Source organism: Lactuca virosa, chromosome 4, assembly GCF_052849685.1.
Source record: "Lactuca virosa cultivar CGN04683 chromosome 4, Lactuca_virosa_CGN04683_v6, whole genome shotgun sequence".
Classification (NCBI taxonomy): domain Eukaryota; kingdom Viridiplantae; phylum Streptophyta; class Magnoliopsida; order Asterales; family Asteraceae; genus Lactuca; species Lactuca virosa.
In genome coordinates, this window is record NC_136429.1 from 316,974,117 (window position 1) to 316,989,178 (window position 15,062).

At 40.6% G+C, this 15,062-nt stretch overlaps 1 protein-coding gene across 1 annotated transcript; it reads right to left on the reverse strand.

Annotated features, from left to right (window-relative positions):
* Window positions 1-224: 224 nt before the first annotated feature.
* Window positions 225-1,318, reverse strand: LOC145168907 (transcription factor HEC1-like). Its single transcript, XM_079087556.1, has one exon. The coding sequence runs from the start codon at window positions 1,115-1,117 to the stop codon at window positions 350-352; it is 768 nt and encodes a 255-aa protein (XP_078943682.1). The 5' UTR covers window positions 1,118-1,318; the 3' UTR covers window positions 225-349.
* Window positions 1,319-15,062: the final 13,744 nt, after the last annotated feature.

The window sequence follows — 15,062 nt, forward strand, 5'->3', positions numbered from 1 at the left end:
ATGATATTCTTTCGATAGATCCGAAATTCTGAAACATGTAATCATTTGTCACCCCTTTGCCAATGCATATATGTTAATCCAGGTGATTGTTAATACATAACAAGAGAATAAACTTGTAACATCTAAACTTTATTTTGATAATGTTATACAATTGGACTATCTAATTTCTCATAAAATAACATCTATATATTTCAAATGTTATTTTTTGAGAGAAGTTGGTGATTAAAATAGTACAACTTGCATGGATTCAAAATCCCAAGATTAGATATCGCTATGACAACAATTAAAGCCGCTCATATAACCATGTTATGCATTTTATACCCAGAAATATATCTCTCTTCTCAACTAATTACGCACCTAAATAGTTCTGAACGTTTTGGGCTGACTGCTGATAAACTTTGGCTGATGTTCCCATGCGAATGTAAGTTCCACTTGTCATCGGCACCGGAAAACCAATCCCAGCTGCTGTTAGAGGTCGGTTCTCGCCAGCTTTCTCAAGTGATTGTACCTGGTTCTTTAAGAACTTCACATAATGAATCGCTTCATCAAGCATTGAGGCGGTATCCATCTTTGTGCCACCAGGAACAAGTCTTTGAAGTATCCTAATCCTCTCACTAATCCTCTCTCTCCGATGCCTTGCAGCCACACTCTGCGGATCCTTTGATATCTTCACATTCCGCCGTTTAGGTGGTTTCACCGACTCAGGGTCAATGTGAATTGGTTGCATCGCTGCAATACGAAATATCATCTCCCTCATTGCTGCCATAGAATTACGTTTCTGTTCAACCGTGGACTGACCTTCTACATTACCACTGTTCCTCCACCGCGCAGTTGATAAAAACTGCACCTCACCACCTGTAGTTTGTGCTGGAGAGGTGAAAGAGATGGTGCTAGACGGGTTCATGAGTGCAGGTGATCCGAAATGTGAATCTTCCATAAACTGCGACATGTTAGCATTCACGTTGGTGGAGCTGCTACTTCCGTGATCTGTGAACTCAGTTGATGGCTCTTGATCATCTCCATAGATACCACCGAAATCCGGGAGCTTATCAAGCTGCAACATCATCATCATGTCCGTTTGATCCTCGGAAATGGATTTGAGAAACTCAATGTCCATTGCAGCGTAACCTTTCCTTTTATAGTAACCCTAATGTACAAAGTGGAAAGTTATGGGGGTGTCGTGCTCTTGAAAAGCTAATGGGCAGGGGACAGAGGGATGGGTAAAGTAAAGAGAAGGGATAGATAGACTGGGAGTTGTATCAGAATGTTGCAGATAAAGATATATAGACACACACTGAGTGAGAGAGACTCTTGGAAATGCGTTTAGTTTTGTATATTGAAAAGCTTATCAATTCAACACAAAAGTTGATATATATATATATATATATATATATATATATATATATATATATATATATATATATATATTAATGTTTAAAAAGTTATTTTAAAATGATATTTGTTAATATATATGATCTTATAGGTTCATATATGCTTATTGATTATTTATTAGAGTAATTAGATTATTAATGAATATATAATCAACATATTTAATTGGAAAAATAATTATTTTATGAGAATAATATTTTAACAAGTAATTTAGGAAATGATAATAAAAGAGATAAAAAACTAGTTATATTCAGAAGGTATAGTTGCTTCTTGTAACACTCGTTTTTATGGAATTGATAAGATGAAGATTTGGGACTTCAAAGATAAGGTTTTGAGGAAAGACCTGATGCCACGACGTGACACGTATCTGGCCACGACGTGCTCATGTCATTTAAATGAGGATCGAAGCTGGCTGGGAACCACGACTTGGCAAGAGGGTGACCATAACATGGAGCTCTGGAATGTATAAAGCTTCCACCTTTAACATTCTTGTTTCTCATTTCATGATTTAAGGTGCTTTTTAATCCTTTGAAAGGATGTTCTTGGAATTTTGAGCAACTCTAGAACCTTAGACTTGCTTGGAGACCATTTTTTTGCTTAATCTGATGGAAAAGTGTTAGCTCATGGTTCCTTTCGAACTATGCACATGTTTTGGTCATATTAAGGGTTTAATGGACATAGGGTTCTTGATCTTGTATTGTGGTGACGTTTTAACGGGTAAAGTTGGAAATTATATCCATTAAGTCACTGAAAAAGGACAAGATATAAATTTTTAGGCTTTGATCTGTAAGGATTAAGCTCTTAATGAAGAAAAGAGCATTCTGTCAGAAACCACAACGTAACCATGGAAGGCCCACGACGTGGTGGTTCTCTGCATTGTGACTGTTTTTTCCTGACTTGCCACGACATGGTGACCTTTGACTTTCGTCGACCGTTGACCTTTGACTTTTGACCGTTGACCTGTGACTTTTGACCAATTTGACCTTTGACTTTTGACTGTTGACCGTTGACCTTTATTTGGTGATACTCAGTTTGCGGGATTGATCAGTTCAACCAAGTGAGAGTGTTGTTGTGTTCCTCCGGTCATGTGCTTCGGTGAGTTTTCTCAGTATGCCACGTATGACATTATATACCATATGTATGCTAGGATAGTGGTATTGATATATTGATGAGTTGAAAACTCTATAGATCGATTAGATCTTTAACAGGTAAATCAATAAGACTAACAAACTCTTGAACACACAATGAATCAAACGTATGTCGAATGATCAAAATATAGTTACACCTCAGAAGAGCTCGATTAAGAACTTCTACTGTAGAGGTGTGCTAGGGTTTACAGTACAATCAATACAATAATGATGAAAGCGTTAATGACAAGGATGCATGCATGCACCTTATATACTAAACCCTAGAAAGATGAACACGGTTGGACATGCCCAAACCCGTGACAAAACTGGACTATACAACAGAGCCCAATGACACAACACTTAAGGTCTCAACAATCTCCCCCTTTGCGTCATTTGAGGCGAGACTTCACTTCTGCTGAGCAAGAGAGGTTCGCTTCATAACTTTGAACAGCTTCGGTATAATGGCAAGTAATGTTTGGCGAAAATTGATATACCATCGAAGCATATCTGAAAAATACTTCTTGTCAGCCTCACTATTCTGCTTGCCCCTGTGAATGATGTCGAGAATGTGCTCCAAACAGATTGTAGAGAAAATGTGCTTGTCATCGAGAGCAAACAGACATTTTTGCCATTCGCCTCGTGTAAACATCATAGTGTTGAACTTTGGATCAATCTTTCCCATCTTCATTATGTTGATGTCACTCGACTTCCCTATAGGTTTGATCGTTGGCTTCTTTCTGAGGACAGTAGCAATTTCTTGATCCATCTTCACTACTTCGTGAATGTAGAAAACCAACATTCTCTTGATGTGATTCAATGATAGGCTCACACTCTTCCGAATTGGTGAGTAGAATGTTTTTCAGCAAGATCCAATCATGAGGGTTTAGGTTCGGTAGGTCAGCAAGAGAAATAATATGCTCCGAGTTAGCAGAACCTCGAGTCACTTTGAACTTTGTGTTAATAAACTTTCCTGCTGCAGTAGGCTTCAACACTCTGACAGTAGTGATCTTCTGGGCACTCCATGTCTGGTATTGAGGCTGAGCGAAGGCGAGATAGAAATCAATTAAGTCTCTATAAACCTTCGGATCAGGAGAGGGAATCTCAGCAATGGGTTGAAAGCAATGGAAGACAAACGCTTTTCAGGTTATCGGCATATCAAACTGTGAATCCTTTGAATTCACACAGTTTAGGGAAACAACCGATTCAAGCCAATGAGTGCTTGGAGAATCAATCGCTTCCTTGAGAAGCTTCTCCAATGACCATAGATGAAAAAGAGTTTTTTGGCTTTCCAGCAGGTCGTGAGCCTCTTTCATTTTTCTCTCTTTTTCTTCAGCTTCCCTCGCTGCTCTAGCATTTTCATCTAATTCCCGGTCACGTTTCTTCCTTTTCAGAGTGTCAGCAATAGTTTCTTCTTCTTCATCACTATTCTCGACATAACCTTTATCTTTGTCCTGCACACTAGAACCCGAAGCTACATTACCCTTCGGTCCAGTGTTGAGTTTCGGTTGTTGAGGTTCGCTTGTTGGAGGTGGTTGAGATTTGCTCTGATTTCCTTCTCCGCCTTGTTTCGGAGGGACAATCGTCTCCGAAACACCCTCTATTCTGCTTAAATTTCAAGAGCAGGACCAAGCTTTTTAGTGAGATGCCGCCTGACCGAGAGAGTGAGAACCGAATCATGGGCTTCCAAAACGTTATGAGAAGAGCATGAACATCACTCACATAGCTCTTTACAACAGCCCGCTCAGACCGAAGGTACTCAAGTTCCTTGTTTGCCTGATTGAGTTGCAAGGACATAGTTTTAACTTGAGTAGTCTTGAGTGCCAGTTCATCCATGATTTTCCTTTCGAGTGCCAGTTCCTCCTGAAGCTTGGCAAGACGAGTATTGATAGAGGACTGCAGGTTAGCATTGTCAGCTTGAATGCTTTGGCGCATGGAGGCGAAGTGTTGCTTTTCAGCTTGAAGTGAAGAGGCAAGCGATTCAACGGTGGCGTTGGCAGTTGCAGCATTTTTCTGAGCAGCAGCCTGTAAGGAATCAAGGAAAAGATTAGCATCAGAAATTAGTTTTTCGACTTTTTCGGTCGCTTCCTTGCAGACTTTGGTAGATGAATCAATTGCTGATGTTGCTTTGGAGATGGAGGCTTCGTGCTCTTTGATGAAGGAAGCCATCATGGTTTTCACAGCAGCCTCAAAGAATGAATCCTGGGAAGATGAAGATGAGGCCATAAGCTTATCAAGCTTTTCATTCAGTTCCTTAATGTGCCTCTTTGTGATAAGGGCACCATCATCGTCATCACTCTGTACTCTGTAGGGACTATAGTAGGAGTCATAATCGATGCCATCTTCCCCAAGAACGGTGTTGGTTTTAGTTGATTGAGTAGGAGAAAGAGGTTTAGAGGTAACTGGGGTTTCAGTAGTTTTGGTAGAGGTGGTGGTAGCTTCAGAAAAAATGGGAGTTGGAATGGGAATGGTTGATGTGGGTTGGGATGTGATAACAGGTGATATTGGAGGAATGGATATTGGGATTGAGATAGGTGGAGGAGAGGATGGGTTGGAGCGAACTGGTACCTCATGTGTAGGCGAAGGAGGAGGAGTGCCTCCTCGGACCGAACACTCATCCTCTGAGTCTTCGCTTTTGCTTTTGCTTTCGCTTTCGCTTTCGCTTGGAGGATGAATGGGTAGATGACCAGTAGGAACATAGTCTGAGTCACTTGTTGAAGGACTTCTGGGTTTCTTAGCCATCTTCTTGACCTTTTTCTTCTTCGGCTGAGATGGAGCTGCTTTCTCTAGCTTTCGCTTCTTTGGAGTTGCAGCTTTTGAAGAAGGACCCTCCTTGTCACCTTTCTTAGGGTCATAATTTTTACCCCTCTTGGATGGTCTGTCAGCATCTTCTATCGAATGTATCATCTCAGGAGTTAAATCCCTTGGACCAGAAGAGGGTAATTGCTGGTACTCTTGAATAATCTGACTCTCGTCTGAAACACACCGATACATCGAGGCAGGAATGGATCCGTTGAAAGAAAACTTGGTTGGATCAGTGACGATTATCTTTGTGGTGTGAAAAGTGGCGATTGAAGAGAGCAAAGAATCTGCCATAATGGGAATGTGGAATTTGTCCATTGCCCAGTACGTGACAACAGTCCAAAATCTCCCACAAGAGATTTCAGAGTAGCGTAAGGCGGAGTTGAGACTTTGCACCAGTTGAGTCCAAAGAATGGACCCATAGTGTAGGTTAATACCAGTGTAGAGACCATAGAGGATGGTCATGAAGGATTTGCTCCGATAAACTGAAGGACCCTGGAAATGGTTTGGTCTAGGCTTTCATTGTTTTTTTGTGTTCAGAATGAGTCTGTTATAGTGTTTACGGGTTGTTTGTTGTTTGTTGAACTTTTTGTGTGTTTACGACCGTAAACTGTGTTTACGGCCGTAAACACGTTTACGACCGTAAACTGAGTTTACGGTCGCAAACCCAGTTTATGATCGTGTCTTGATCGTGTCTTGTATATATAGAGGAGGTGTTAGTCTTTTAGTTGTTGTTGATGCCATAGAGTCCTATCGAGTTGTACCAGACGATTTTCTCAATATAATCGTGTGCAAGCTTGATTTCTTTTCATCTTACTCTTATTTTGTGATTGATTGTTGTGTAACTACTGGTAAAGATCCTTATTTGGACCTTACAATTGGTATCAGAGCATAGAACCGGTGTTAAATCTTCTTTCAATCGATTTTTGGGCTATTTCAACCGATATCTTTGAAGTTCGAACCTGCTGTTAGTGTTTACGTAGTGAAGGGAATCGTTTCTACTGAAAAATCGTATTCATAAAGGTTTTCTGGGAGTTTGCTGTCAACCGTAAACTCCATTTACGGTTATTGAATCAAAAACATCAAGAATCTTAAACACTGAATCTTCATAAACCGTAAACCAAGCTTCGAGAACGGTAAACACATAAACCGGAAACTCACAAACCGTAAACTGTTCAACCGTAAACACAGTTTACGGTCGTAAGCTCAGAACCGTAAACTCCGTTTACGGTCGAAATCATCTGGACCGTAAACTCGGTTTACGGTCGTAAACCCTTTCAATTGTAAACTCAAATTTTGAGCTTAATTTGCTTAATTTGCTTAATCTCAAATGGATTCTCAAGGTCAAAATCATTTCCATGAACTTGACGCTGTTATGGGCACCACCACACGAATTCCAAGATTGATGTCTGCGGATGGTTTCCCCGAATGGAAGTATAGAATTAAAAAGTACATCAAAATGAAGGACTTTAAGGTATGGAGAAGCATTCTTAGAGGCCCTATTAGAATCACTACGACAGTTGCAGGCCAAGTGATTAACAAGGCGGTTGAAAACTACACTGATGAGGAGTTTGAGAAAATAGAAGAGCAAGAAAGAGCTTTAGCCACTTTCACCATGGCATTATCTCCTGATATTGCTCAAGGTTTTCGTGAGTACACTTCAGCTAAAGATCTATGGGAAGCCCTAATTGAAGTTTATGAGGGTAATGAGGATATGAAAGAGAGTCGCCAGGACATGTTGAGACAAAAGTTCAACATGTTCAACTACATTCCAGGAGAGACTCTTGAGGCTCAATTGCAGAGGTTCACAACTCTCACAACGGATATGAACATATCTGGGATTTACTTGACCAAGTCAGAAATCAACAAAAAACTTCTCAATGCTCTTCCCAGATCATGGGATATGCATGTTGCTGTGATCAAGAAGACTAAGGATCTAAACCGCCTCACTCTTGCTGAAACCATGGCAATCATCAAATCTTGTGATATTGATGACAAACAGAGAGAGATCAATCACGTGAGCTCATATTCTACTGCAAATCTTGCGATCTCATCCAACAATGCTCTTTCCTCAATCATGTCCTCTTCAGGTCAAGGATTTACTGCTAAACCACCTCAAATTCAGACCTTCGATGCTGCATCACCTACTCCTCATCCTCATAATCAACCATTTATCTCCCCACAAGTTGTTCCTTCCCCAAATGTACCTACTGTAGCCGCTTCCTCAAACCCTAAGGATACTGATGAAAATCTGGCTCTAGCTACTGGGCTTGTTAATTGCTATAATGCTTTTGTAGCTGGAGAGCTTCCACCTCAGCTGTCATTTGCTGACCTGGACCAGATTCATCCTGAAGACGCAGAAGAGATTGACATCACGTGGCAGATTGCTATGGCTGTTTTCAGGGCCAAGCAGTTTGCTAAGAAGACTGGGAAGAGCAATTGGGGCATGAATGCTGACAAGAAGGTGGGATTCAACAAGAGCACGCTGAGATGTTTCAACTGCCACGAGCCGGGTCACTTTGCTTGTGAATGTCCTAAACCAGATCGCAGGGTCAACAACAACAGAATGATGGTAGCAGTGGGAAACAACCGTGCATGTGCTGCAACTAATGGTGAGACCGCTATGGTCGCTCAGTCTTTTGACTGGGAGGACCAGATTCAGGCTTTGAACATTTCAGGGCCAGAAAATGCTCACCTTGCTCAGATCAATGATGCCTCATTAAAGACTGATGAAGCTGATCCCGAGGCAGAAATGATGGAGCTGCAGTTTGCTTTCATGGCGTCTATTTCTTCTGAGCCCAAGAGAAGCGAGGTAACCCTACCATCCTGTTCTTATGCATGTAAAGAATATGTTAAAGTTCTTCGTGATGAAGTCCAATTATTGCGTAGAGAAGTAGAGGACCTTAGATATGAGGGCTACCAACTTAGGAAAGGACAAAAGCCTCTTAAAGTCCAATTAGAAGCTAAGATAAACGATTTTAGAAGAATCCAGGCAGAGTACAGTGAGAAATGTGAACTGTACAATTATGTTAAAAGACAAAATGATGCGCTAACTATCGAGCTTGATACATTGAAGGAAAGGTTTAATTCTGCAAACTTTGCTTTTAAACAATTTGATGGATCAAGCGAGGTAGTTGCCACCATGATTGATCACTGCATGGATTTTAAACGAAATCAGTCTAAGGGTTTAGGATATGATAGCGTGCCTCCTCCATATAATCATACCTATCAGTATCAACCCTTGTCCAAAGATGAGATTGCCAATGAATCTTTTATGGTTTATGGCAATCCATCTGGCTTCGTTTCAGGAGGATTTATAAATGTTGAAAGTACTGACGCTTCTTCTTCCTCTGCAGATCATCCTTTAGATCAGGCAAAGCATGGAGTTGGTGTTTCTGTTTCTGTTCCTATTTCTGATGTTTCTATTCCTATTTGTGATTCTGATGTTAAGACTGATAGTATTTTGTGTGATGTTCCTATTTCTGATTCTGTTGAATTCAATTTCTTTGATATGTTTGATGAACTTTTTGGTAATTCTGATGATGGCCATTCTCATGAAAAATCATCAATTCCACATGTCATACCTTCTGAGGCACCCTCACTTGTATCACAATCTGTCTCTCATGTATGCTCCTCTGAGAAAAGTAAGAGTGTCCATCAAGAAAATAAATCTGATAAGTGTAACACAAGTTCAAACAATAAACATACTTGTTTTAATTGTGGCATTGGTGGTCACATAGCTAGGAATTGCCATAACAGGATCTTTGTAAACTATCTGTCACCAAGAGGAGAGAACGAATCTCGAGGAAGATCTTTAATTAGAAAATCTTCAAGAAATTGTTCTCGAATTGATGATTGGAAAGATGACCGAACTAGAAAAAGAACTGTTTTTCAAAAGAATAAAAAGGTTTTTATCAACAAAACTCAAAAGAGTTTGCCAAAAACGAACAAGGTTCTGCCAAGATCGGTTTCGTCAAAAAGCAATTCTAGATCTTCAACCACTTCTGGTAGAACATCCAGAAGCTTTGTGCAAACTTCTAAGAAATCTATTTCAAAACCACATGAGAATGTTGTAAAACCTAAACTTCAATGGAAGCCTAAATCACTTTCTAATCCATCTTTGCCACCCTCTGAAGTAATTAGGAATGAGGATCCTCGTTTGAAACCTTTAAATGTTAATTCAGAGAAAGTAAAAAGGAAACCCAGGACTGTAATGACCTGGGTTCCTAAATCTAAATGATTCCGCTCATTTTGCAGGGACAGTTGCGGAGGAATGTCGTTCGTCCCTGGTACGTCGACAGTGGCTGCTCCCGGCATATGACTGGAGACATATCCCAATTGAGCGAAATTCAATCCTTTAATGGGGGGTATGATTCCTTTGCGGGCGGAGATGGAGGAAAGATCACGCAAAGAGGAACTGTTACAAATGGAGTGTTAAGCTTTGAGAATGTCAACTTCGCTCCCGAGTTAAAGCACAGCTTGTTGAGCGTTTCCCAAATTTGTGACAAAGGCTACTCCACCCACTTTACCGACAAGGAATGTATGATCTTAAAGCCAGGCATTGTCATCCCGGAAGAATGGATCCTCGTCAAATCTAAGCGGGATGGGAATACTTACATTATTGACATGAACACCAATCTCCCTGAACAAGTCACTTGCCTATTCTCAAAAGTCGCCGAACAAAATGCAATGCTGTGGCACCGAAGGCTAGGTCATGCTAACGCGGAAAACTTGAATCGTCTTGCCAAGAATGAGATGGTCCGAGGCCTACCCGTCAGAGACTTTATTACATTTGAAAAGTGTGTTTCCTGTGCTCAAGGCAAACACCATCGGAAACCACACTTGCCCAAGCATGTCAACTCAATAAGTCAAGTGCTCCAATTGTTACACATGGACCTATTTGGTCCGGTCAACGTCCTGAGCATCAACAGAAGCTCATACTGCCTCGTTGTGATCGATGATTTCTCTCGGTTTACGTGGGTTTTCTTCTTATCCAACAAAGCGGAGGTTGCTGACCTGATAAAGCAGTTCGTAGTGATGATTGAGAAACAGACCAACAATCAAGTGAAAGCGCTTCGAACTGACAATGGAACTGAGTTCAAAAATTCGGTTCTTGACCATTTTTGCGCAGAAAAAGGGATAGTGCGTCAATATAGTTCTGCTCACACACCTCAACAGAACGGTGTTGCTGAAAGGAGAAATAGAACATTGAAAGACGCCGCAAGGACGATGCTTTGTGATTCCAAGCTACCTGTTTTCTTCTGGGCCGAGGCGATTAATACTGCTTGCTACGTGCAGAATCGTGTTCTAATCAACAAAGCACAGATGAAGACACCGTATGAAATTCTCTATGGACACAAGCCCTCTGTCAGCCATTTCCGTGTATTTGGCTGCCCTTGCACCCTTCTTCATTTGGAATCCAACCCTAAATTCCACGCCAAAGCCGATGATTGTTACTTTGTAGGGTATGCTGCGCGCACCGCGTATAGGGTGTACAACAAGAAGACTAAGTAGATAGTCGAATCCTATGACGTACGCTGGCTGGAGGAGAATGAAACAGACGCTCGAGTGGGTCCTGACTGGTTATTTGATTACCCATCGCTTTTCAAATCTTTAAATGTGTCTTCAAATAGTTCAAGTGGATCCTCTTCTGGTTCGAAGATCGTGTATGAAGACGAAGACGAAGAAGTTGTCTACAGACCTCCAACGGTTGAGGGGGAGTCCTCTGCTCCATCTGGGGAGGAGTCCTCTGTTCCACCGGAGGGGGAGCCATCTGATCAACCTAATAGTCCAGAGTCTAAAGTTCAAGATGGAACTCCTAATACTGATGCTACACCTCTTACACCCATTCAAAGAGAGTTCATGTCCAGAGATGCTTCCGCTGTCAATCCAACGTTTATGGAACTCCTCTTTCCCGAAGAAATCGCAAATGAGTTTGTAGCAGATTCATCTAATGTGAATCAATCAGTAAATGATGGAAGTTTCAATATTTACACTCTTCCTGTTTCTATCAATGATATCAGCCAAGACATTCCCTCACGTATTCAACGCGATCATCCGATCGATAACATCATTGGCCAGCTGGGAGATGGAGTTAAAACCAGAAGTCAGAGTGGAGATGTTAATGCATGTCTCTACTCTTGCTTTATATCTCAAATAGAGCCGAAGAATGTTGACATGGCTTTGAATGATCCCAGCTGGGTGGATGCAATGCATGAAGAGCTGAATCAGTTTGAAAAGCTCGGGGTTTGGAAGTTGGTTGACTTACCGAAGGGCAAAAGGGCTCTTGACACGCGTTGGGTCTATCGTAATAAGCAAGATGATTCGGGTGTAATCGTGCGAAATAAAGCAAGGCTGGTGGTTCGCGGGTTTCGACAAATTGAGGGTCTTGACTATACTGAGGTATTTGCTCCCGTAGCTCGGTTGGAGGCTATTCGCATCTTTCTTGCATATGCTTCCTACATGAATTTCACGGTCTACCAAATGGATGTCAAGACTGCCTTCTTGTATGGCAAGGTGAAGGAAGAAATTTATGTTGATCAACCCCCTGGGTTTGTTGACTCAAAGTTCCCCAATCGTGTCTACAAGTTGGACAAAGCATTGTATGGGTTACATCAAGCTCCTCGAGCATGGTATGCGACTCTAACAAAGCATTTGCTCGAGCATGGATATTCTCGCGGCACCATTGATCAAACTTTGTTTATCAAGCATGTGGGTAATGCTCAGATACTAGTTCAAATCTATGTTGACGACATTATCTTCGGGTCAACCTGTCCACAGCTTTGCAAGGAATTTGAAGGTGTGATGAAGAAAAGGTTTGAGATGAGTTCTCTTGGGGAAATGACCATGTTTCTGGGGCTTCAGGTCAAACAATCTTCTACCGGAATCCTAATTCACCAAGCGAAGTATGTGGATGATATGCTGGAGAAGTTCGGGTTCCAAGACGCGAAAACTGTTCTTACACCCATGGCGGAGAGACCTTTACTGACTCCTGATCTTGAAGGCGAATCCGTAGATCAGACGTATTATCGATCAATGATCGGATCGCTTATGTATCTGACTGCCAGCCGCCCAGATATAATGTTTGCGGTCTGTCAATGCGCACGCTACCAGGCCAATCCTAAACTCTCTCATCTAATTGCTGTTAAACGGATTTTTCGGTATCTCAAAGGTTGCCCAAAACAGGGACTTTGGTATCCGAAAAATCCCGAATTTGACCTTTATGCTTTTGCAGACAACAACTATGGCGGGTGTGAGCTAGATAGAAAATCGACTTCAGGAGGATGCCAGTTTCTTGGAGATAGACTGGTCTCATGGCAGTGTAAGAAGCAGCATACGGTCTCAACCTCAACAGCAGAAGCGGAATATGTAGCTGCGTCTGCCTGTTGTTCTCAAGTCATATAGATCCAACACCAGCTGTTGGACTACGGTTTGAATTATCTAGAAACCCCCATTTTTTGTGATAATGAGGCTGCTATTCAAATCGCTAAAAATCCTGTCCAACATTCCAAAACCAAGCACATTGACATCAAAATTCATTTTATTAGAGATTGCTATGAGCGTTCGCTCATTAGGCTAGAACATGTTCACACTGATAATAATGTAGCGGACTTGTTCACAAAGCCTTTTCACAAAGCTCGATTCGATGTGCTTGTGGGATTTTTAAAAATGATTCGTTTTGAGGATTGTTTTTTAGGTTTTTCTTAGTTTAAATTTGAGCATTTCAGTCATTTCATTCTCCTCCATGTACAAATTTAGGGGGAGAATTAAAGAAAAAAAAATATTGTCTCTAACAGTTTTGCTTGTTGATAAAATACTGGGAAGTGATATGATCATGTGATAACAGGCAACCTGAGTCTGCGTAACGTACCCAAAGTTGAAGGGTCTTTGCTTTGGTTTGATGCGTCGGTAGGCACGAAATATTCTAAATGGACTTGACTAGGCAGAGTTGAACTTAAGAAATTGTTAGACTTAACATATTTTGACCTAGTTAGATCCGTTTAGCCTGAAAACACGACGCTTGGATAGGTTGAGCAGGGAGATATATGGGAATCTACTCGTCACATTAAATGAACCCGTACTTGGAACCATGGATGAACTTTTCCTCGATGTGCGGACTCTGTCCTTAAATCCGGTATTGATGGGGCGACTGGTGAATTCCGATGAGTTAGGTCTGTAGAAAATCGTTTTCTTTCTCTTCCTATCTGTCAGTCATATGTTGCATCCTTTGCGTGATTGGAAGAGATCCGACCTGGACAGCAACATATGCAATTCTATTTCTCTGCATCTTATATCTATGAAATTCTTCCTATCTGTTAGCCATATACTGTCTCCTTTGCGTGACTCATAATCCGACCTGGTACACAGTATATGCACCATTCTACTTCTCAATCCCTCTAAAAACTATAATTAATAATAATCTAAATCTATCCTCTCTATGAATAATTGTCTGCTCACCCGATGTAAGGAGTATTCTGGAAGTCCCTGATTACTGGAGCATATCAGGAAGCGGGAACCATGTTCTAGTACAATTAACAATTGAACACTTACAGATTGTCTGTAGATCTCGCTGCTCAATTTAGGTGGACAACAATATCCCTGGTCGTCGTCAGCTGAATGGTCCCTGAGAAATAGTATCTAGGAACTTAGGATCACTTTGTCTTGTAACTAATAGTATATCCTAAATCTGTCATAATTTTTCGTGTTTAAGTGGACCACAATACCGGCGATCGACCAGATAAAGATGTGAAGATGAAAGGTACCGACAAGCGGATAAGGGCTGTCTAACAACTTTGATCCTAGTTTCACAAGATCTTGTTAGTAGTGTTGAAATAAATTTTGTTTGTTCAAAATTTAAATTTTCCTTTGTTTTATTTTATTTTTAATTTTTATTCTATTTTTTTTATTTTATTTTTATCTTTTATAATTGTCAAATTTTATTTTTTAAATCCTTTAATTCTTAAATTTTAGAAACTAGTTTAATTTTAGTTTGATTTCAATTTTATTTTATTTTTATTTTTATTTTTTATTTTTATTTTATTTTTATAAACCCTCAAGAGATTTATTCTTAAAAATTTTATCGGGATAAAAGACAGTATTTTACATTGTGTGGGAGTCTGGTTATTTCGAGGAAGTATAAAATAAAGTGTTTACTTCCATAAACCTTTTTCAATCTCTTCCTCTCCCTTTACAGCCGCAATCACATTCTCTCTCTCTACTCTCTCTCATCGATATTTTTGTTGAAGTTTTTGAGAAATCGGCCTAGTACACCTCAAAGGTATGATGAATCCGACCAAGGATATGCTCTCTATTCGCTATTCCGACCAAAAACGAAGGAGTAATCGAAGCTTAAAGTTCTGTCGGCGTTTACTGTTCACGAGGAGTTTACGGTTTCAGATCATTCAAGAACCGTAAACCCAAAGTGGTCTTACGGCCGTAAACCCGAGTTTTGGTCTTACGACCGTAAACCCGAGTTTTGGTCTTACGACCGTAAACCCAAGTTTTGGTCTTACGACCGTAAACTCAGTTTACGGTCTGTTGACCATCTTTGACCGTAAACCCATGATTGACCTCCTTTAACCGTAAACTCCAATGTTTGACTATTTTGATCATAAACTCCAATATTTTGTAGTCAAACTAATTTTAAAAGCCAAAATAAATTGTCTAATTGAGAAAACTAAATGATTTAACTTATTGAAATCCCGTGTTTTCTTACTTGGCTCGTTTAGTGCAGAAAAATGGCCAATC

What these genes read in the sequence shown, in the direction of transcription:
- LOC145168907 (XM_079087556.1), bottom strand. Translation starts at nt 1,117, where the DNA reads ATGGACATTGAGTTTCTCAAATCCATTTCCGAGGATCAAACGGACATG.